This window comes from Danio rerio, chromosome 19 (genome assembly GCF_052040795.2).
Source record: "Danio rerio strain M-AB ecotype USA chromosome 19, GRCz13ab, whole genome shotgun sequence".
Lineage (NCBI taxonomy): Eukaryota > Metazoa > Chordata > Actinopteri > Cypriniformes > Danionidae > Danio > Danio rerio.
The window spans coordinates 48,628,741-48,652,500 of NC_141039.2; the positions used below are offsets into that span (position 1 = coordinate 48,628,741).

The following is a 23,760-nucleotide window of genomic DNA, read 5'->3' on the forward strand; positions in this document are numbered from 1 at the left end:
TTTCTAACTTCTAATTAAACCTCACACACAAGAAAATGCGTTTTTGACTGCCAAATAGCTTATGTGCCTCTCTAACCCACTTAATTTGCCTAAAACAGATAATCTAGTAATATCACGAAAAATGCAAAGTGATTTTCAACTATGATTCATAGTGTTTAGGTTATGAATTATCAGAATAACTGTTTATGATGAATTCAGGATCACTATAAGGCTAATTAAAATTGTTGTTAATGAAAACACACACGAACCTGTGTTAATCACAACACCTTTATGTTCTTTATGAAATAACATGAGTGCAGGATTTCCAGTGTGTGTGTGTGTGTGATGTACAGATGAAAACACGCCACGACACGCACACACTCGCTCATCCCGCCTTTCTTCATGATGTCAAACCCCACTGCGTTAGGCAGCATAATGTACGCCAAAACATACCGTTATATTAATCTCTAATCACATCCAAAATGATCATCAACCAAGCTTAAAACTTACTAATATAACAACACGCACACAAAAAGTGCTCTGAAGCTCACATTACTCTCATGTGGAGTCACTCTGAGAGACACACGCGAGTTATGTAGTCAAAGTAAGAGTATAAAGAACTTAAATAGGAAATCGTTCGCTACGAAAACCAAGTTTTAATGGTTTGTTTGGACTGAAGTGATTATATCTGACGCCGGTGCTAGCCGCAGCTAACGGCTAACGGTTTGGGTATGAAACGCGTTCACGCGGTTGTCTTCACCTCAGTGAAAACACATTCAAATTTCACTTCTCAGTCGCCATATTTTCGAGTATTTTCCTCACCGAGTGGCTTTGTTTTATCAGTCAAATGAGTTGGCGGTGTGGAAAGCGTGTGCTGGAAGAACGTGAACAGGCCCAAAACAGGCCTCAAAATGTCTCCTGCTTCACAAAAACAAAACCCGCCGCCAAACCGCTGGTTAGGGTTCCGTTAATAACCGTTACATTCCCCGCTGTTGGCGCTTCATGTTGGTTTTGTTTACCTGTTTGCCTTTGGCGTAGGGTTTTGACGCAATGTGGTGTCTTCTGGATCTGATTTTCCCTCCTCCTGTCGCCGCCATGGTTAACTAGATTGAGTCTGCTCAGTAGCGCTCGCCGGATAGAGCTCCGCTGTCACAGCGCGGCCCTCCAATATACCGTCAGCCACCGCGGCGCTGGGTTTCATGGGATATGTAGTTCAGGAGGACACTTCATGCGCGTTCACTATTGACGTCAGTTTGTAGGAGCTTCGTTCGGGTGGTTGGGGATTTTGCTTTTGTAGATGTGAGTAAACTGAGGTATTTAGTAAATTAGGTCAAGATACTTTCTGTTTCATTTTTAAAACAGTGGTTTCTCCAAATATGTTCATCTTCATGCCAGAAATAAACATCTAGCAGTCATGAATGGTTCTTGTATAACCACCCATAGCTTATGTAGTGTAAACATATATATTAGATATTAGATATCATTCATTCATTTTCTTTTCGGCTTATTCCCTTTATTAATCAGGGGTCGCCACAGCGGAATGAACTGCCAACTCATGCAGCATATGTTTTACGCAGCAGATGCCCTTCCAGCCGCAACCCATCACTGGGAAACACCCATACACACTTATTCACCAACATACAATTTAGCCTACCCAATCCACCTGTACCGCATGTGTTTGGACTGTGGGGGAAACCGGAGCACCCGGAGGAAACCTACGCCAACACATGCAACCCCACACAGAAACACCTACAGACCCAGTCAAGGCTCGAACCAGCGACCTTCTTGTTGTGAGGCGATTATACTACCCATCGCTTTGCATTTGAAACTATATATATATATATATATATATATATATATATATATATATATATATATATATATATATATTTTTTTTTTTTTTTTCTTTTTTTTAAATTGTTTTAAATAATGTACCAAATATTATTTTAATTTACTTTATGCAATCATTGTATTGATTTATTAATTATATTTCTAATTGATTTTTATACTCATTTGTAATTATACTAATTTTAATTATTTAATTCTGCTTTTTTGTGATGCATTTATTATTAATTTTTAATTGCTTCTGACATTTTTTCATCATTTTAATGTAATTCGTGTATTTATTGTTTATTTAAATCAATTTCATATTAATAATTTAACGTGTAATTTAATTGATTTTGATTTAGGATTTTTTTTTCTAATTATAATTTATTATTATTAGATTATTTAAAGATGATCTTCATTTAATTACATACAAATTTGTTTGTTAATAAATGGTTTCATTTTGTATCATTTTAATAAATAAATAGTTTTTTATTTATTCAGAATTTTCTTGGGGTGACGCGGTGGCGCAGTGGGTAGCGCTGTCGCCTCACAGCAAGAAGGTCGCTGGTTCGAGCCTCGGCTGGGTCAGTTGGCATTTCTGTGTGGAGTTTGATGTTCTCCCTGCGTTCGCATGGGTTTCCTCCAGGTGCTCCGGTTTCCCGTACCGTCACATGCACTAGGTGAATTGAGTTAGCTAAATTGGCTGTAGTGTATGAGTGAATGAGAGTGTATGGATGTTTCCCGGTGATGGGTTGCAGCTGGAGGGGCATCCCATTTTTAATCAATTTTATTTCAATTTTTCAGATAATTTAATTTAATATTTTTTCCAATAATAATTTATTATAAATACATTATTGAAATTAAAAAAAATTAACAAATTTGTTTGTAAACAGTTTAATTTTGTTTCATTTTAATACATTATTTATTTTTAATATATTCTGACTTTCTTGTTAATTTGAATACAATTTATGTATTTATTGTTTGTTTAAACAAATGTAATCCTTTTTTCGGATAATTTAATTAAATCTCATATAATATTTTGTATAGTTATAATCAAGTAGCATTAAATAATTTATAGAAACTTTTCATTTAACTATTTACAAATTTGTTTAACAATTAATTTAATTTTGTTTATTAATAGATGGTTTCCTTCTGTATTATTTTAAACATTTATTTTTTCATTTATTGTTACATTTTTCCACTGGCTTGCATGGTTCGGGACCATGTGGAGCTGCGCATCGATGGATTTGCTCCAGTGTTTGGACAGTGAAAATTAAACCACATTGAACTGAACTGAACTGAACTTCAACACTGAAAAGTGGACTGACACAGTCTCAATCTGCTATAATCTGTGTGAAGCTGCTTTGACACAATCTACATAGTAAAAGCGCTACAGAAATAAAGATGAATTTCTTGCCTCTAAATAATTTATTAATTAAATTAAATAACAAAAACAATAACAATAATTTTATTACAACTATTTACATTATTATTATTATTATTATTATTATTATTATTATTATTATCAGTGGTGTAAAGTAACTAATTACAAATAATCAAGTTACTGCAATTGAGTAGTTTTTCTCAGAAGTTGTAATTCACTAAGTAGTTTTAAAAATGTGTACTTTTACTCTCACTTGTGTATATTTTTAGTGCAGTATCTGTACTTTTACTCCACTACTTTCCTTCACCCTCAAACTCCAAGCAGGCACAAGACGTCAACATGCCGTCAGATTGAAATTGTACCCTAACGTCGTGGAGACGCTGCATTTTGTTTGGAAATGAAAATCGGGTTTACATCAGAACTAATCAACAGACCAACGCCAACGTTCAACCTAAAACCAACCAAATATCAACGTCTAATGATGTTACAGCTTGACGTTGTGTGGACGTTACCACTATGACGTCTATCAGACGTTATATTTTGGTTGCCATAACTGATGAATAAATGTCAGTATTTGACGTCAATAGGATGTTGGTTTAAGATGTTGCCTCGATATTGGATTTTGGTCACTTTCTAACAACCTGAAATCAACCAAATATCAACATCATTTGACATCATTATTGTACATCAGAATAATGTTGTGCTTAGACGCTGGCTAGACATGGAATTTTGGTCACCTGACATCACAACCTAAATCTAACCTAATATTAGCGTCTGATGACGTTGTGTGCCTGCTGGACAATAACTAAATGCACTACAGAATGTTACGTTTACACACACACATCCACAAATGACATGTAAACGCATCAGCTTTATACAGCATAATACTCACCACTCATGAGTACTATTAAAAGGGAAACTTTTTACTCCTACTATATATTCACAACAGGTACTTTTACTCTACTTGCACTACATGTTCAGGCAAGTAATGGTACTTTTACTCAAGTATGATTTTTCAGAACTCTTTCCACCACTGATTATTATGTGTAAACGTCTAATATAGTACTTTTTCACTATAGAATCTTTAAAAGCGGTGTAAAACTGCTTAAAAAAAGACTTCAATTCAGTAACTGCTCAATTACAAAGCAAAAAAAAGACTTAAATTCAGGACTTTATTTATCAGTTGTACACAATGCCAGTGCATAAATAAGTTAAGAAAGTGAAAAAGTTGAATTTGTTTTACAGTGCAGACACTCATACACAAAAAACCACAAACAAAACATGCGGAGGATCACATTAAAGGCTTGGAAATAAATTAATTGGATATGAGAAATGAGAATACTGCTGTGGAAGATTCAAGTCTGACATAGCATGCATTCATTTTGGTCACAATTAAAACTGCCGATGCAAAATATCACGATCAGAAATCATAACACCGTCAGTCTGGATGTTGCTCAACTTTGACTATGAAGAAAATTGAAAGCAAAAATAAATATAGAAGGCAAACAAACATGATAGTATCATAATATATAAGCATATAATATCATTACCCCAATGAAAACAATCAACTCTGACCATAAAAACAAACAAAATCCCAAAACAGGCGACAGGAAAACTGGTTCAAGTTCCAGCGTTTGGCGTTTCTGTGTGTGGAGTTTGCATTAATTTTGGTCATGATTAAAATTGCAGATGCAAAATATCACGATCAGAAATCATAACACCGTCAGTCTGGATATTGCTCAACTTGGTCTATAAAACATTGATAGCAAAAATCATTAAATAAGGCAAACAAACACGATGGTACCATAATACATAAGCATTAACATATATTATACCCCAATGAAAACAATCAACTCTGACCACAAAAAAATCCCAAAAACAGGCACCACGGTGGCTCAGTGGTTAGCACTGTCACCTCACAACAAGAAGGTCGGTGGTTCGAGTTCCAGCATTTGGCGTTTGTGTGTGGAGTTTGCATGTTTTCCCAGTGTTGGCGTGGGCTTCCTCTGGGTGCTCCGGTTTCCCCCACGGTCCAAACACATGCGTTTTAGGGGAATTGGGTAAGCTAAATTGTCCATAGAGTATGTGTGTGTGTGTGAGAATAAGTGTGTATGGGTGTTTCCCAGTACTGGGTTGCAGCTGGAAGGGCATCCATTGTGTAAAACATATGCTGGAATAGTTGATGGTTCATTCCGCTGTGGTAACCCCTGATTAATAAAGGGATTAAGCTGAAAAGAAAGTGTATGAATGGTTTTGGCAAAATCTTCAAACAATTGGATGCACGCTCATTTAAAGGCCTCGCATGTCATGAATAACATGACGAGTCTAAAATCATTCATGCATATGCCTACAGGAATAATGATTTATTGTCTCATACTAACAAATACTACAAAAAATATCCCTAAATGAGCTTTTTTTCTGGATTTTGTGATGCATGTTTTTATTTTTCCCCATTTATTTCTGCTTCTGAGTTGCATTATGAGATCTTGATCTTTCTTCCAACAACTTTTAACCTGGAAAAGTTTGGAAAAGTGACTTTTATTTGCATTATTAATAGTTTGCAGTGCTAAATTGCCTGGGTTGGTGTTGTATATTACACTCAAAAACCTTGTATTAAATTCAATGCAATTTAAATCATCTTTATTTCTATGGCACTTTTCCAATGCAGATTGTGTCAAAGCAGCTTCACACAGAAGATTACAGTGAATTGAAACCGCATCAGTCCAGTTTTCAGTGTTGGAGTTCAGTTTAGCTCAGTTCAGAGTGGTTTAATTTCACTGCTGAAAGTCCAAACACTGAAGAGCAAATCCATGAGCAGCTCCACAGGTCCCAAACCAAGTAAGGCAGTGGCGACAGCGGCAAGGAAAAAAACTTCACCAATAAACTGCATTGAAACATTTTCTGCTATTTTACAGACTTAATTATCTGGATATTATTGCTTATATTCATTCAAACTACTCAAATATCAATACAAGTCACTGTGTTAAACTGTAGTTGAGTCAAAAGTCAAAGATCAACATCCTATGATGCATTTCACAACCAGAAATAAACAGAAAAATACAAAAAATGTTAATTAACAGATTGTTTTTACAGTGTAGTTAACACAAAGAAAAGAAGGAAATTACATTACAATGTAGAGATTATTTTTAAACCACATTTCCATGTGGAAAAAAGAGCTGAATCATATTATACCTAAATAAATCAACAGCTCTTAATGCAAAAACAAGATCAATGTACATTTAAACATGCGCTTACGTTAAAAATGTTACCAAAAAATAGTGAAAAAAAACCTTGTGGTTTATAATCACACACTTTGCATAATCTCTGACAGTAATCAATGCATAGGCCTGTGTCAAAGCTCTGGAGAAACATTGTGCAAAGATTTAAGGTTAAAGATTAAAGGGACAGCTCACCTAAAAGTGAAAACCACTGGCCATATGTCAAGTGTAAAGAATTTATATTATAAATGGGTTGCAAATATTGTTATTTTTGTTTTACTCATGAGTTTTGGTTATTTTAATATAATTCATGCATTCATTATATTTATGTATTATCTTTATTAACTTGTTCATAATTCATTTCAATTATTCAAATCAGTTTTATTGCAATATATTTATTTTATTTTTTTGTTAATTTGTTTCTAATTTATGTATTTATTGTTTGTTTAAATCAATTTTATTTTAATAATTTTATGGTTAATTAAATTCTATTTAACTTTGTTTGATGATAAATTATTATTATTATTTTTATTGTATTACTTTTAATAAATGAGAAAATTGTCAGAAACAATTCATAATTCTTTTTTTTTTCTATTATGAATGTTGGTGGCTACTAGTTTCCATCATTCTTCAAAATATCTTCTTTTCTGTCAAACAAGGTTGATGACAAGCTGATTGTTAATTTTTGAGTGAGCTGTCCCTTTAACACAGGGCTTGGTCAGTGTCACTAATATTATTAATAATAAAAAAACAACAAGAGTAATAAACAACTATCATTTACTGCGTCACACAATTCAGATATATCTAAACCCGAAAGCCACATGAATCATTAATAAAGGGTTAGTTCACGCAAAACTATTAGTTATTCAGTCATTTACTCATTCTCAAGGCATCCTATATGACTTTCTTCTATTTATTTAAATTAATTAATATTTTAAGTTGATTAACAAATTACCTTAGCCTTTTTTAGCTCTAAAATGGCAGTCTAATAAATTACATCCATCCATAATAAGAAAAATTTAAATTAAATTAAAAGGGCCTCATGGAGCTTCAGGGCACAAAAAAAAGTTTACTTTAGTCAATCCATGCATTTTTGTAAGATAAATATCCATATTTAAAACTTTATAACCTGTATTGTATGACTTACATCACCCACAGTCTGTCCTCTTCTACTTTTGAGGTGCATTTTTTGTTTTAGGGTGAACTATCCCTTTAAGAGATGTGCAAACACACTCTTGTCCAGCAGGAGGTGCAGATGCACCAAAAAACTGCAACTCAAAAAAAGGAGATAATGACGGATAGAAATTTCTAGAAGTTACACAAAAAGGTCAAATTCATAAATGTAAAACTACAGCTTCTAAATCAGACTCTAATGTGTTTTAAATTAAAACATTTAGTGCTGACCCCCTAAATAAATAAACAAAGCACACAAAAAAACTGTTTAAACACACCAGATTTGAAATATGAAAATTAAATCATCTGTAAACAGAGATGTGCTTTACTTAGAGATGAATTTACTCAGTTGTATTTTTATTTATTTGGTTATGCATTTAACTTGCACTAAACATGTTATAATGTTCATAGTATTTTACTTTTATTGCTATTTTACTCTGTTTTAGAATGTGTTTTGTTTTCTTTCAGCAGTTTGCTCAAAGTTTAATGTGCTTTATAAATAAACTTACTTACTAACTAACTAACTAACTAACTTTCTTACTTACTTACTAACTTACTTACTAACTAACTAACTTACTAACTTACTAACTAACAAACTTACTTACTAACTTACTAACTAACTAACAAACTTACTTACTAACTTACTAACTTACTAACAAACTTACTTACTTACTTACTAACTTACTTACTTACTAACTTACTAACTTACTTACTAACTTACTAACTTACTTACTAACAAACTTACTTACTAACTTACTTACTAACTTACTTACTTACTAACTTACTAACTTACTTACTAACTTACTAACTTACTTACTTACTAACTTACTAACTTACTTACTAACTTACTTACTAACTTACTAACTTACTAACTTACTAACTTACTTACTAACTTACTTACTAACTTACTAACTTACTTACTTACTAACTTACTAACTTACTTACTAACTTACTAACTTACTTACTAACTTACTTACTAACTTACTTACCAACAAACTTACTTACTAACTTACTTACTAACTTACTTACTTACTAACTTACTAACTTACTTACTAACTTACTTACTAACTTACTTACTAACTTACTAACTTACTTACTTACTAACTTACTAACTTACTTACTAACTTACTAACTTACTTACTAACTTACTTACTAACTTACTTACCAACAAACTTACTTACTAACTTACTTACTAACTTACTTACTTACTAACTTACTAACTTACTTACTAACTTACTAACTTACTAACTTACTTACTTACTAACTTACTAACTTACTAACTTACTTACTAACTTACTTACTTACTAACTTACTTACTAACTTACTAACTTACTTACTTACTTACTTACTTACTTACTAACTAACTAACTTACTAACTTACTTACTAACTTACTTACTAACTTACTAACTTACTTACTAACTTACTAACTTACTTACTTACTTACTTACTTACTTACTAACTAACTAACTTACTAACTTACTTACTAACTTACTAACTTACTTACTAACTTACTAACAAACTTACTTACTTACTAACTTACTAACTTACTTACTTACTTACTAACTTACTTACTAACTTACTAACTTACTTACTAACTTACTTACTAACTTACTAACTAACTTACTAACTTACTTACTAACTTACTAACTTACTTACTAACTTACTTACTTACTTACTAACTTACTTACTTACTAACTTACCAACTTACTAACTTACTTACTTACTAACTTACCAACTTACTTACTAACTTACTAACTTACTTGAAAAACCTTGAAAAAAAATCGAATACCTCAGTAAATTGTTATACTCAATGGTGAAATTCAATTGTCATTGTTTTGGAAGCACTTGACAGTAATTAAGTTTTATCTATTTACTAACATGAACTAATAATGAACAATACTTGTACTGCATTTATTTATCTTAGTTCAACATTTACTAATGCATTAATAAAACCTAAGTCAGTGCTTGTTAATATTAGATAATGCACTGTGAGTTAACATGAACAGCTCAATTTCCGTTAACATTAACAAATATGAATAAATACTTTAATAAATGAATTGTTGATTGTATGTTTATGTTAGTAGCACTAACACAATCTTATTGTAAAGTGTCACTATTGATGTTATTTAATAGTGCTTGGAAAATGTAAATAAAAAAGCTAAATGGGTATAAAATATTAATATTGTTTGTACAAAAAAGCATGGATTCACTAAAGGAAACATGTTCATTAATGATAAATGCAGGTTATTTGACTACTTTTGGTCTGCAGATAAAAACAAAATCCATTTGTAATTGTAAAGCTGGATTACAGCTGTTTTAAAATGACTTTCTATGTGAATAGACTTGAAGAAAGTCAAATACACCAGTGATGCCTTGAGGGTGATTATAAATCATTAGAGTATTTTAATATGAGGGACTTATGCCTTTAAGTGTGCATAATTTACAGTCATCTGCACAACACAACTATGTTTCCTTCCAAGTGCTCTTGGAAGGAAAAATCTAGTGCACTGTAGGGCAAAACAAGCTTTTCTTACTGAGATCTTTTGGTCTTGTTTCTAGTCCAAATATCAAAACATTCCTAAATCAAGAACAAGCAAAAATATTGTCTTCTTGTGAGTCAAAATGAATTAAGCTTTTCCTTAAAACAAGCCTTTCAAAACAAAAGACAAGATTATTTTGCTTGTTTTAAGGAAAAACTCACTTCATTTTGGCTTATTATATGTTAAAACAAGACAATGTGTTTTACTTGTCTGAAAAATGCTTCTTGGTTTGAGACATTTAGATATTTAGATTAGAAATGAGACAAATAATCTGAGTAGGAAAGCTTTAATTGCAGCGGTAGCGCTTTGTAAAAGCAGAGGCAGTGGTGTGCATTGAGTCTCCGTGTACAGAAGTGTGTCTTGTCTGTGCTTTACTTCAAATGTTCTCTATGCGTCTCTTCACTTCTCTACTGTGTGTTTCCTTCATACTCGAGTCCATCCACAGATCATCAGGGTTCATTTCTGCTCACTTCTTGCCACTGGTTCCATTGGCGGTTTTGTGTTTTCCTCCTTTTCTTCTCCGTGATGAGCTGGAGTTGTTACTGGAGCTCCTCTCTCCTGATCATAGCAATAATGCAAATATTATATCATGTATAAATACTGTAAAACATGACCGTAAATTAGCAGTTTTCTGTATTTTTTTGATAAATGTCTTCATTTTTTCCCCATTTATTTCTGCTTTTGCATTGCATTATGGGATCTTGATTTGTCCTCCAACAGCTTTTAATCTTGAAAAGTGGTAAAAAGTGACTTTAATGAACATTACTAATAGTCTGCAGTGCTATATTGTTTGGGTTGGTGTTTTATATTACGCTATAAACACCTTGTCATAAACTGCCAGTACATTTTCTGTTATTTTACAAACTTATTCCTCTAGATATTATGGTTTCTCTCTACATTATATTATTTCAAACCACTAAAATATCAATAAAAGACTCTGTGTTAAAATAAAGGGTTGAATTTTCAACATCAAAAGTGGACAGAGCAAAAATTAACACCCTATAATGCAATTCATAAAAATGTACAGACAGTTTTTCACATTGTCGTTATGGGGGATTGTGTGTAGAATGTTGGGGAAATAAATGAATTTAATCCATTTTGGAATAAGCCTGTGACATAAAACAATGTGGACAAAGTGAAGCGCTATCAATACGATACGGTATTAAAAAGCCCATTGATAAAACAACAACAACAACAAGTTGTGTGTAATTTGAGAAACAGTCCTGAATCAGAAACACGTCACCTTTTGCAGCTTCAGGAAGACTGTCATACGGGTCAGTAGAAGTGCCGTCGTCATCTGGAATTCTCTGTGAAAGTAGAGAGATGTAAAAGATCTAGAAAATATAATCATATCACCCCAATTTTATCCTCCTTACACTGGCTGCCTGTTAAGTTCATTCATTCATTCATTTCCTTGTCGACTTAGTCTCTTTATTCATCCGGGGTCGCCACAGCGGAATGAACCGCCAACTTATCCAGCAAGTTTTAAAGCAGTGGATGCCCTTCCAGCCGCAACTCATCTCTGGGAACATCCACACACACATTCACACACACACTTATACACTACGGACAATTTAGCCCACCCAATTCACCTGTACCGCATGTACTGGAGCAACCGGAGGAAACCCACACGAAGGCAGGGAGAACATGCAAACTCCACACAGAAACGCCAACTGAGCCGAGGTTCGAACCAGCAACCCAATGACCTTGCTGTGAGGCGACAGCACTACCTACTGCGCCACTGCCTCGCCGCCTATTAAGTTTCATATTGAATTTAAAATATTACTTCTGACCTATAAAGCTCTAAATAATCGAGCTCCTGTTTTTCTAACCAACCTTCTGTCACGCTACAATCCAACTCGCTCTTTAGGATCTCAAAACTCAGGGCTTCTGGTAGTACCTAGAATAGCAAAGTCCACTAAAGGAGGTCGAGCCTTCTCATTTATGGCTCCCAAACTCTGGAATAGCCTTCCTGATAACATCTGAGGCTCAGACACACTCTCCCAATTCAAAACTAGACTAAAGATCTTTTAAATAGAGGTCTATGCTTATAAGGAAAATGCAATCAATTTCGATGGGCAAACATTAATGTCAAATACTTCCTCACTGTACTATAAAAACTCTGTGACTGTGTAAATATTTTATTTAATTTAGTATTAATTAATTTATTTATTTATTGTTACTATTATTATTAATATGTCTTTTTTATACATTATTTTTTTATTTTTGTTTATTTATTTATTTTTCTTTTTGAAGGGAAGGGAGGTTGTTCATAAGGGTTAAAATGCATCAAAAAAATCCTTGTCAAATGCTTGTATGTAATAATTCACCTAGTTTTTCTTTCAATAATAAAAAAGACCTATCTTTTTAGTAAAGCATACACTCAGTGCATCACTTATCGGTATGATACATGAATGTGCTCCGCACAGGTTTCTTCATCTTGTTTATATACACTATGAACAGAAGCTACGCTAATTATTCTCTTTATTCTCCATTTCCACCTGGGGATACTCTTCCCGAAGCCCTCAGACTATGCAGCGCCACTGACTCGATCCAAGACCAGTGACGAGATGATCCAAAGGTTTCCATAATCCTGGACCAGGCCGTATCCTGAGCAGCTGCTGTGGTGGTCATGGAGGAGTGGAGAGCATGAGACGCTGCAGGGACAGATGAGTCTTCGCTGACGTCCAGATTCCAGCCTCCGGCGCCCAGACTGCAGCTCTGCACGAGACGTTTGGCCAGTGGAGAAATGGTCATACCCATCTAAGCCTGGTTTCTCTCTAGGTTTATTTTATTCTTCACTTTTGCCAATTGGTGAAGTATTTTTCCTCACCGCTGTCGCCAGATTGCATGGTTCGGGATCTGTAGAGCTGTGCATCGATGGATCCGCTCTTCAGTGTTTGGACTCTCAGTAGCGAATATTAACCACACTGAACTGAGCTAAACTGAACTTAAACTCTGAAAACTGAATCACACTATACAATCTACTATGATCTTTTATGCGAAGCTGCTTTGATACAATCTACATTGTAAAAGTGCTGTACAAGTAAAGGTCAATTGAGTTAAATTTGAATATAAGCTAATCAGCATCTATAAACACTCCATTTCAGGATCACACTTTGACCACAAAAATCACACCTGCCAACACTACTGTTTTCCGCCACACTCCCATTTTGTTTTTAATTGTCCCGAGAAGCTCTTGTTATTTTTTTATGGCCCAATCTGGTTATGAAAAATCCCTTTTTGTCCATATTTGACAAGTTGCCAGATCTTGCATTAAAATCATCACCTTACACCAGGGGTGTCAAACTCAATTCCTGGAGGGCCGCAGCTCTGCACAGTTTAGTTCCAACCCTGCTCCAACACACTTACCTGTAGGTTTCAAACAAGCCTGAAGGACTCAATTAGTTTGATCAGGTGTGTTTAATTAGGGTTGGAACTAAACTGTGCAGAGCTGCAGCCCTTTTGGAACTGAGTTTGACACCTGTGCCTTACACTATTGGCGAAATTTTAAAATCACTCATTCATTTTCCTTCAGCTTAGTTTGTATTTCAGAGGTCGCCACAGCGGAATGAACCACCAACTATTCCAGCATACACACTGGATGCCCTTCCAGCTGCAACCCAGTACTGGGAAACACCCATACACACTAATACACGACGGCCAATTTAGTTAATCAACTCCCCTATAGCGCATGTGTTTGGACTGTGGAGGAAACAGGAGCACCCAGAGGAAACTCCACACAGAAATGCTGACTAACCCAGTCGGGACTCGACACAGCGACCTTCTTGCTGTGAGGCCACGGTGCTAACCAATGAGCCACTGTGTTGCACCTGAAATATTAAAATCTCACAGACTTTTTTACCTCAATCTGGCAACATACATTTACAACCCAGTTGCGCTCTTGGTTTCTGCATCTTGGAATAAGGCGACGCAGTGGCGCAGTAGGTAGTGCTGTCGCCTCACAGCAAGAAGGTCGCTGGTTCGAGCCTCGGCTAGGTCAGTTGGCGTTTCTGTAGGCTAAATTGTACGTAGTGTATGAGTGTGAATGACTGTGTGAATGGATGTTTCCCACAGATGGGTTGCAGCTGGAAGGGCATCCGCTGTGAAAAACATGTGCTGGATAAGTTGGCGGTTCATTCCACTGTGGCGACCCCGGATTAATAAAGGGACTAAGCCAAAAAGAAAATGAATGAATGAATAAATATCTCGGAATTTCAAACACAAATGTTGCCAAGTATGCCCAAAATACTCATTACTTGTCATGTGAAATGTTTATATTTCACCAATATCCTTTAAAACCCCTAGAAACAAGTGTTTAAAGTTTAATGCAAAGGTAAACATTGAATGATTAGTTGACAGCAATGCATTATTTGAAGAATGTATATTGTTTAATTGAGGATCTCAGCATCTCATGACATCAGATTGATATTAATAAATGTATTAATAATAAATATTGACGTTTATTTACCTTCAGTTTCTTCCCATAATTTTGCTCGTACCAAACCATCCCATACAGACAGAGAAATGTAATGAACGCCTGAAAACAGCAGAAAGCATGTATTAGAGGGAATAAATGTGAGAAACCAGTGACATCCATAGTATATTTCCTTCAGTTTTTGTCTTGTTTTTAATCCAAATATTTAAAAGTTCTTCAAGCAAGAAGCATTTTCTAGACAAGCAATAATACTGCCTTGTTTTTGGAAATAATACGCAAACATAAAGTGAGTTTTCACTTAAAACAAGCAAAACAGGGATTATATATATATATATATATATAATTATATATATTTTAAATCAGATTTTTTTAGTGTGGTGTCAAACCGCTCTGTATGATTAATAAAACACACACAAGACCCAATCTGTAAGCATTAAGTGTTAACTACATATATAACCACATCACAGTCAGTGTAGATTAACAACGCATCCAATAATATCCACTGTTTAAAAATCTGCAAACATATTTAAATCAAAACTGCATTTTAAATAATATCAAATTATTCGAATAGTAAAACACTCACCAGACACAAAAGCCAAAAGACAACATACAGAGCTTGTGTGTTAGAGAACAAATCATGTCCGAATTTGATGCAAGCCAGAGCCTCCAGGAAAGCAATGGCCCTGTGAGGGAAAATCATGCAAAGAGTTTCAGAACGAATACACTGAACTGAAAATTACCCAACACACATAATTAAACAAACAAATAAATAAATAAATAAATAAACAAATTTTTAAAAATTAAAAACAAATAAATAAATAAATAAGTAAATAAATAAATAAATAAATTAATTAATTAATAAACAAAATTTTAAAAATTAAAAATAAATAAATAAATAATTAAATGAATGAATAAACAAAATTTTAAAAATTAAAAATAAATAAATAACTAAATAAATAAATAAACAAACAAATAAATAAATAAACAATTTTTTTTAAATCAAAAATAAATAAATAAATAAATAAGGGCAGTGCAGTGGTACAGTGGGTGGCACACAGCAAGAAGGTCGCTGGTTCGAGTCTTGGCTGGGTCAGATGGTTTTTCTGTGTGGAGTTTGCATGTTCTCCCCATGTTGGCATGGGTTTCCTCCGGGTGCTGCGGTTTTTCCCACAGTACAAACACATGCGCTATAGGGGAATTGGTTCAGATGAATTGACCATAGTGCATGTTTGTGAATGATTGTGTGTGAATGTCCCCCAGTGATAGGTTGCAGCTGGAAGGGCATCCGCTGCGTAAAACATATGCTAGCGATTGATTCTGCTGCAATAACCCCAGATTAATAAAGCCGCAAAAACATGAATGAATGAACAAATACATTAATAAATAATCAGTCTTTATTAACGTGTTCTAAAATCGGCCAAATATAATACACACTCAATATCTGACAGGTTTTATTTTATAATTTAGCTTCTTACAATCTAAAAACAAATACCTCGGTAACACTTTATAATAACTACACACTATAAATCATTTATTAAGCGTTAGCAAATAGTGAATTCATTATTTGTTAAGCATTAACTCTACATTAATAAACGTTAGTAAGCAGTTTATAACTGCAGCTACAAATGCTCTATTCTTGACTTATAAGCACCTATATAATGTGTTTAATGATTGTATTTTCATACTTAGTTAATGATTTAAATTTCATTTCTATATTAAATATCACATTATTTACAAACCAGTTGTATTTAAGGGTATTTGAGGGTTTTTAGGATCATTCAGAATGAGTTAGTAAATGATTAATAAAATATTGAAATCAACATTTATATATCTTATTATTCAGGCATATACAAATAGTTAACTAATATGTTAATAAATGCTTTAATAACTCAACTTCATGTAGTTTTGTGACCTAATCTAAAGTGAGGACTCTTTATGCTGTATAAATCCTTTATAAATGACAAATAAAGGCATTTATTAACATACATAGTAACCATTAAGACATGCCTGAATAATAAGTCATATAAACGTTGATTTTAATAGTTTATTAATCATTTACTAACTCATTCTGAATGATCCTAAAAACCCTCAGCTACCTTTAAATACAAATGATTTGTAAATATTGTGATACTTAATTTAGTAATGAAAAATAAATCATTAACTAAGTATGAAAATACAATCATTAAACACATTATATAGTTGTTTATAAGTCAAGAATAGATCATTTGTAGCTGCAGTTTTAAACTGCTTACTAACATTTATTAATGTAGAGTTAACACTTAACGGATAATGAGTTCACTATTTGCTAATGCTTAATAAATGATTTATAGTGTGTAGTTATTATAAAGTGTTCCCAATACCTCCTTTTTGTCCTTGTGAAACTTATAAACACAAAAGTGCGGTTTGTTGACTCTAATCACAGACGCTGTAGGAGTAATCTGACAGAAAAAGCCTCCATTGTTTAAAACCAGACTCAAATCAGCTGATTCTGACAGAAAACAGCAGCGGTGACACGACAGTGTGGGGAGTGCAATAGTCAGACTTCAGAAGTAAATATATATAAAGCTAAAGTCAAAATTATTCGCCCCCTTTGAATTTTTTCTTTTTCATATATTTCATAAATGATGTTTAACAGAGCAAGGAAATGTTCATGTAGAGTGCGTGCGTCAGTCAGCACTTATACATGCATTCGCTGATTCAGAGGTTGCATATGAAGGGCGATGATCAATGCATTGCTTTAATGGAAAGAAAGTGAATGCAGACATTTTAATATGAATTTCAGCGAGCTTTCAAGATTAAAAGTATATCAGAGGGAACATAAGGACGGTAAAAAAAATCTCATTATTCTAATATTCCTATCATGTTTCATATTATATATAAAATTTTTCTATTCACCCAGTTTCTTTTCTTACACCAATTTTTTCCCCAACATCACGTCCCTCCCGGGCCTCCATAGATAATAACATCTAAAAGACTTTATTTTAATTTCACAGTACCTTTAATAGCAGAATTCATGCAGAAAAAACTACATTACCCATGATGCTGTGCAGTAATAAACATAATTCAGTTAAACACAAATTAAATTAAAAAGTCCAACTCACCCAAACACCCAACACTGTGTTCCAACTCTTTTGCATTGTGTGTCTGTCACATAAGCGTAGTACTGCCTAAATCCAGATGATAATTCATGAGTTAAGCATGAGTGTTAAAAACATGCAAAGTATTGATAGCGCTTCACTTTTTCCACATTTGTTTGTTACAGTCATGGATTAAATTGATTTATTTCCTCAACATTCTACACACAATCCCTCATAATGACAATGTGGAAAAAGAGTTTTTGAAATTGTTGCAGATTTATTAAAAATAAAAAAGCTGAAGGATCAGATGTACATCAGTGTTCTCAGCCTTTGCTCAATACTTTGTTGATGCACCTTCGGCAGCGATTACAGCCTCAAGTCTTTCTGAATATGATGCCACCAGCTCTGCACACCTGTCTTTGGGAATTTTTGCCCATTCCTCTGTGCAGTACCTCTCAAGCTCTATCAGGTTTGATGGGAAGCGCCGGTGTACAGCCATTTTCAGATCTCCCCAGAGATGTTCAATAGGATTTAGATCAGGGCTCTGGCTGGGCCACTTAATGACATTCACCAAGTTGTTGTGAAGCCACTCCATTGATGTTTTGGCGGTGTGCTTTGGGTCATTGTCCTGCTGGAAGATGAAGCGTCGCCCCAGTCTGAGGTCAAGAGCACTCTTGTGCAGGTCTTCATTCAGGATGCCTCTGTACATTGCTGCATTCATCTTTCCCTCTATCCTGACTAGTCTTCCAGTTCCTGCTGCTGAAACACATCCCCACAGCATGATGCCAACACCACCATGCTTCACTTTAGAGATAGTGTTAGCCTGGTGATGAACGCTGCCTGCTTTCCTCCAAACGTAATGCCTGGCGTTCACTCCAAATAATTCAATTTGTGTCTTATCAGAGCAGAGAATTTATTTTCTTATGGTCTGAGAGTCCTTCAGATGCCTTTTGGCAAATTCCAGGTAGAGAGTGTCTTCCGCCTGGCCACTCTACCATACAGGCCTGATTGGTGGATTGCTGTACAGATGGTTGTCCTTCTGTAAGGTTCTCCTCTCTCCACAGAAGAATGCTGGAGCTCAGACAGAGTGACCATCAGGTTATTGATCACCTCCCTGACTAAGGCCCTTCTCCCCTGATCACTCAGCTTAGATGGTCGGCCAGCTCTAGGAAGAGTCCTGGTGGTTAAACATCTTCCACTGACGGATGATGGAGGCCGCTGTGCTCAGTGGAACTTTCAGAGCAGCAGAAATGTTTCTGTAAGCTTCCCCAGCCTTGTGCCTCGAGACAATCGAGATTGTCTCAGAGGTCTACAGACAATTCCTTTGTCTTCATGCTTGGTTTGTGCTTTGACATGCACTGTCAACCCTGGGCTCTTATATAGACAGGTGTAGCCTTTTCAGATCATGTCCAATCAGCTGAATTGACCTCAGGTGAACTCCAATGAAGCTGCTGAAACATCTCAAGAATGACCAGTGCAAACAGAATGAACCTGAGCTCAGTTTAGAGGCTGAGAACACTGATGAACATCTGATTCTTCAGCTTTTTTATTTGTAAAAAAATTGCAACAATTTAATAAACTCTTTCTTCACATTGTCATTATGGGGGATTGTGTGTTGAATGTTGAGGAAATAAATGAATTGAATCCATTTTGGAATAAGGCTGTAACATAGAAAAATATGGAGAAAGTGAAGCGCTATCAATACTTTCTGCATGTACTACACATTTAAAATAACATGGCTGAAAGAACGGAAAAACAACATCGGATCACACTCCACAATGAATAAATGATAACTGGCTTATAAAGACCCGGCCTTCTCATGTTGCTCAGATCTCTGGATCTCATGTCCTGGAAAAGCTTTTGTTTTATAACAACAGGTATTAAAGAGATAAAGATGCATGAAGCCAGATTAGCTGGCTAGCTAGTTAAGCTGCAGTTTAGTGTGCACCAATTGTCAGTGTGAACCTGAAGTTGCTTTTATTTCAGTATGTTAATTTACTTCCAGCTGAAACTGAATATTGAGTAGGGGGCAAGGTTTTCTTTTTGCTCCTCTTGCACGGATTAATTATTCAACTGACAATGAGAGCGAACAAAATAAACATTGTGAATTTAGATTACACACTGACTTTAAATTATTGGAGGCAAATCATTATTACGAGACTTTACCGCACTGTAGGAGCAGTGATGATCCCAATGAAGAGGATCCGGCACCAGCTGAGAGGATGAGAGGCCTGAAACACGAAGATGTGCTTCAGGAAAAAGGTGTTCAACTCTGTGAGCTGTTGGAGGAGAAAAGAAGAGGACAAAGATCAGCAAAACCTAAAAATACACTCAAATTCTCCTATAGCGCATGTGTTTGGACTATGGGGGAACTGGAGGAAACCCACACCAACACCAACACAGGGAGAACATGCAAACTCCACACTGAAATGCCAACTGACCCAGCCAGGACTCAAACCAGTGACCTTCATTCTATGAGTTGACAATGCTAAACATTTAGCCACCGTGCCACCCTTTTCCAGTTGAGTTAGATCATAATTATTATCATCTACAGCACAGCCCTGCTGAAAAATCCAGCTTAAACCAGCCTAGGCTGGTTGGCTGGTTTTAGCAGGTTGACCAGCCTGGTTTTAGAGGGGTTTTGGTCATTTCTTGCCTGGTCTTAGCTGGTCAGGCTGGAAAATGACCAGCCAAATCCAGCTAAAACCAGCTTGACCAGCCTGGTTTAAGCTAGATTTAGCTGGTTTTGGCTGGACTCCCAGCTTGGCTAGGCTGATCAAGCTGGATTTAGCTGGTCATCTCCTAGCCTGACCAGCTAAGACCAGGCTGGAAATGGCTGGAAACCAGCCTGGAAGTGGCCAAAACCCCTCTAAAACCAGCCTGGTCGACCAGCTAAAACCAGCCAACCAGCCTAGGCTGGTTTAAGCTGGATTTTCAGCAGGGAGGTGTCAATTCCAGTTTCTGGAGGGCCGCAGCTCTGCACACTTACCTGTAGGTTTCAATCAAGCCCGAAGGACTCAATTAGTTTGATCAGGTGTGTTTAATTAGGGTTTAAACTAAACTGTGCAGAGCTGCGGCCCTCCAGGAATTAGATTTGACACCTGTGATCTACAGCGTATTCCTGAGGTACATCACAAACCTGCCATACTATCATGAAGAGGTAGATTCCAGCCACCCTCTGGAAGGAGGATTTGGGGTCGAACCAGCGCACATACGTCCAGCTGGCCGGAGTGAACTGAAGAACGGCCCGCTTCAGCTTTCCTGAGGTGCTGTGGATATCCCTGAACACACACACACACACACACACACACACACACACACACACACACACACACACACAATAATGAAGGGTTTGCACTTGTGTCAAGATGTGCTTAGTTAACCATATGCTCAGCCATACTCGAATGTAAACAACAGCATTGACTGCACAGTCATTGTACTGCTGAATATGTTGTTTGCCTATATACAGTCAGAATTATGAGCCCCCCTCAGTGCTTAATTTGTGAATTGCGAGGTCCCGGAACAGATCGGGGTAACGAATCCGGCATTTTACACGAGGATGGAGAGGTGTCAGGCACGAAAGTGGAACGGGGGAGCATTGGATGGCGAAGGGATGCTGTGGACGAAGGTGAAGAGCGGGGGGTTGTCACTGACAAAAGTGAAGAGAGCTGGGGAGTCGCGGAAGTAACTGAAAGTGAAAAGCGGACAGGGAAGGAGGGCGGTTGAGGAGGGGGATCGGTAAAATGAGGAGCCGGATTTTCCGGCACAAAAGGTGTTGCTAGGCGGTTGTTAGGGTGCTCTGAGTGGTTGCTAGGCAGTTGCTAAAGTGTTGCTATGGTGTTTTGACTGGCTGTTAAGATGTTGCTAGGTGGTTGCTAAGGTGTTCTGAGTGGTTGCTAGGCAGTTACTTGGGAGTTTTAGGTAGTTGTTAAGGCGTTGCTATGTGGTTTGCATGTTTTTAGCATAAATTATCATGTTGTTAGCATAGTTCTACTATGAATTAGCATGTTGCTAGCATGTTTCTAATATAAACTAGCTTGTTGTTAGCATGACTTTAGTATAAATTAGCATGTTGCTAGTATGTTTTTAGTATGAATTAGCATGTTGCTAATATGATTAGTATGTATGTTAGTATGGATTAGTATGTTGTTAGTATGAATTAGCAAGTTGCTAGTATGATTAGTATGTTTCTAGTATGCTTAGTATATTGCTAGTATGTATTGGTAGGTTGTTAGTGTGTCCAAATGTAAAGTCAATGGCAGTTTTTACAATGGAAGTCTATGGGACAGTTGCTAGAGTGCCGTAAGTGATTGCTAGGGTGTGGCTAGTAAGTTGAAAGGTCATCAGTGATTGGCAGATTGGTAGACTGAGCTTAATGAGCCCAACCTTAATTCTGTATGACAGTCTGGTGCAAAGTTATGAGGTTACAAAGTTTGGTCCAATGGTAAGTCAACGGGACTTATCCTAATTTTCCGGGTCAGTTTTCAGAAAACCGTAAGTCGGATCAGTTGGAAAAGACATAGCAACTTAATTCAGTATAGTTTGGAGGTTTGGAGTTGGTTTGGTGGTTGTAGTATGAACGGTCTAGGAGGAGATGCATATAGAAATTAGTCTCGGAAGAAGAGGAAGACAGAAGAATAATAAGTTTATGTAGTATAACAGTATGTTGACTTTCTCAAGACGCCATAATAGCTCATTTCTAATAACTGCTTTCTTTTCTCTTTGTCATTATAACAGCACATAATGTTTGACTGTATTCCTTAACATACTAGTATTCAGCTTAAAGTGACATTTAAAGGCTTGACTAGGTTAATATGAGTTTTCCATCCATAATGCTGGAATTGCTCATGTACAGCCGTGTCTGCACTACCTATAGACTGTAAAATATATGGACGTAGTGTCCATGACGTCACCCATAGGTTTCTAAAGAGCGCAAAAGAAGCCACAAGTAGGCGCCGCCAACCGTCGCCATTTTGTTCGCGCGTCATCACACCCACGGCGGGATACCAAACAAGGGCAAAGAGGTGGAGAGTGGGCGGAGCTACAGACACCTGCTGGCATTTTGCTTGGACCTGGTTCAGACACACTTTACTTTGGGAGAACGCTTAATACTTTATCACTTGTGACTCGTTTGTGTTCTGACCACTGGTGCTTGGTTGTATACTATATCAATAAAGTGTTTAGACTTTTAAAAACACTGCTGAAACACATTGAGCCACTAAACATTGTTCTTATGACGTTTTTCAACAGGAGGAAAACGCGAATTACTTCCAAACACTTCAGATATAGTCTGTGTTAGTTAATAGCCCCTTTCACACATACAGACCTTTCCGGAAAATTGCCGGCAATTTTCCGGAACGGTTGTATGTGTGAACAGGTCCTTTTTGAAAATACCGGTAAATTCGTTCTGGCTATTTTCCGGAAAGAGAAGTTGTAACATTACCGGCAATTTGCCGGAATGCTGCGCTGTGTGAATGCAGAAGGAAGATTCCTGTAATAAGCGCGTGCACGTCTAGAACGTGCTGACGTGAGACGTCTGCTTTAGCCAATCACAACAGTCAGACGCATTTACGTCCGCGCGGTTTGTGAGGATAAAAGCCTTTGAATATTTTTCCAGACACATTTAGCTGCTAGAAGTTAGTCAGATCACGTTTATATGTTCTTCTTAATGCCAACTGTGTAAATAATCATCGATGAGATGCTTATGATAAGCCGTTGTTTGTTTACCTTCAAGCTTTGCGTGCGCATATGAGAGCCTGCACACGCAGATATTATGAACATCTCGACATGCGAAAGTGATCCTGTGAAAGTTGTTCACAATATTGATCATCCACAGAGTTTGTAATTTAGTCAAATGTTTACAAATACAAGCGCAGCCGTTTAAAGCTCACTTGTGGTGAATGATGTCAGAATTTACCGGTATTTTTTTAATGGATGTGTGAATGCTCTTTTCCGGAAAATTTCCGTAACGTCCTCGCCTGTGTGAACAGCGCTTTTTTGAATATACCGGTAAAGTCGTTCCGGAAATTTTCCGGATATTTACCGGTATCACTGTGTGAAAGGGGCAAATGTAAGACTATTGATGAAATCCAGCATAACACTGTATGACAACACTTCAGATGA

The 23,760-nt window shown here is 36.0% G+C and overlaps 2 protein-coding genes across 42 annotated transcripts in view; both read right to left on the reverse strand.

The window, feature by feature from the left end:
- The window catches only part of nup153 (nucleoporin 153), a 41,931-nt gene extending 40,778 nt beyond the window's left edge, over window positions 1–1,153 (reverse strand). For 26 of the 27 annotated variants that reach the window (XR_015516135.2, XR_015516134.2, XR_015945228.1 and 23 more), the window contains exon 1: window positions 999–1,095. Coding sequence is in view for 22 of the 27 variants with exons in the window: in XM_087294922.2 (XP_087151048.2) it covers window positions 999–1,076 (78 nt within the window). In the remaining 5 variants the exon portion in view is untranslated. 27 annotated transcript variants of the gene reach the window in all.
- A 5,898-nt stretch (window positions 1,154–7,051) lies between these two features.
- ptdss1b (phosphatidylserine synthase 1b) overlaps window positions 7,052–23,760 on the reverse strand; it is a 29,342-nt gene continuing 12,633 nt past the window's right edge. Inside the window, exons 7-14 of one of the 15 annotated variants that reach the window (XM_088651552.1) lie at window positions 20,777–20,918; window positions 19,804–19,916; window positions 17,662–17,727; window positions 15,144–15,243; window positions 14,594–14,662; window positions 11,366–11,429; window positions 9,215–10,677; window positions 7,052–8,109 (exon numbers count right to left, since the gene is read on the reverse strand). In XM_088651552.1, the coding sequence (XP_088507678.1) occupies window positions 10,589–10,677; window positions 11,366–11,429; window positions 14,594–14,662; window positions 15,144–15,243; window positions 17,662–17,727; window positions 19,804–19,916; window positions 20,777–20,918 (643 nt within the window). In that variant the 3' untranslated portion in view covers window positions 7,052–8,109; window positions 9,215–10,588. Of the gene's footprint in view, window positions 8,146–9,162; window positions 10,681–11,365; window positions 11,430–14,593; window positions 14,663–15,143; window positions 15,244–17,661; window positions 17,793–19,724; window positions 19,917–20,776; window positions 20,919–23,760 lie in introns of those variants that run through there. The other 14 variants (XM_088651554.1, XM_088651553.1, XM_088651547.1 and 11 more) reach the window with 14 other exon arrangements.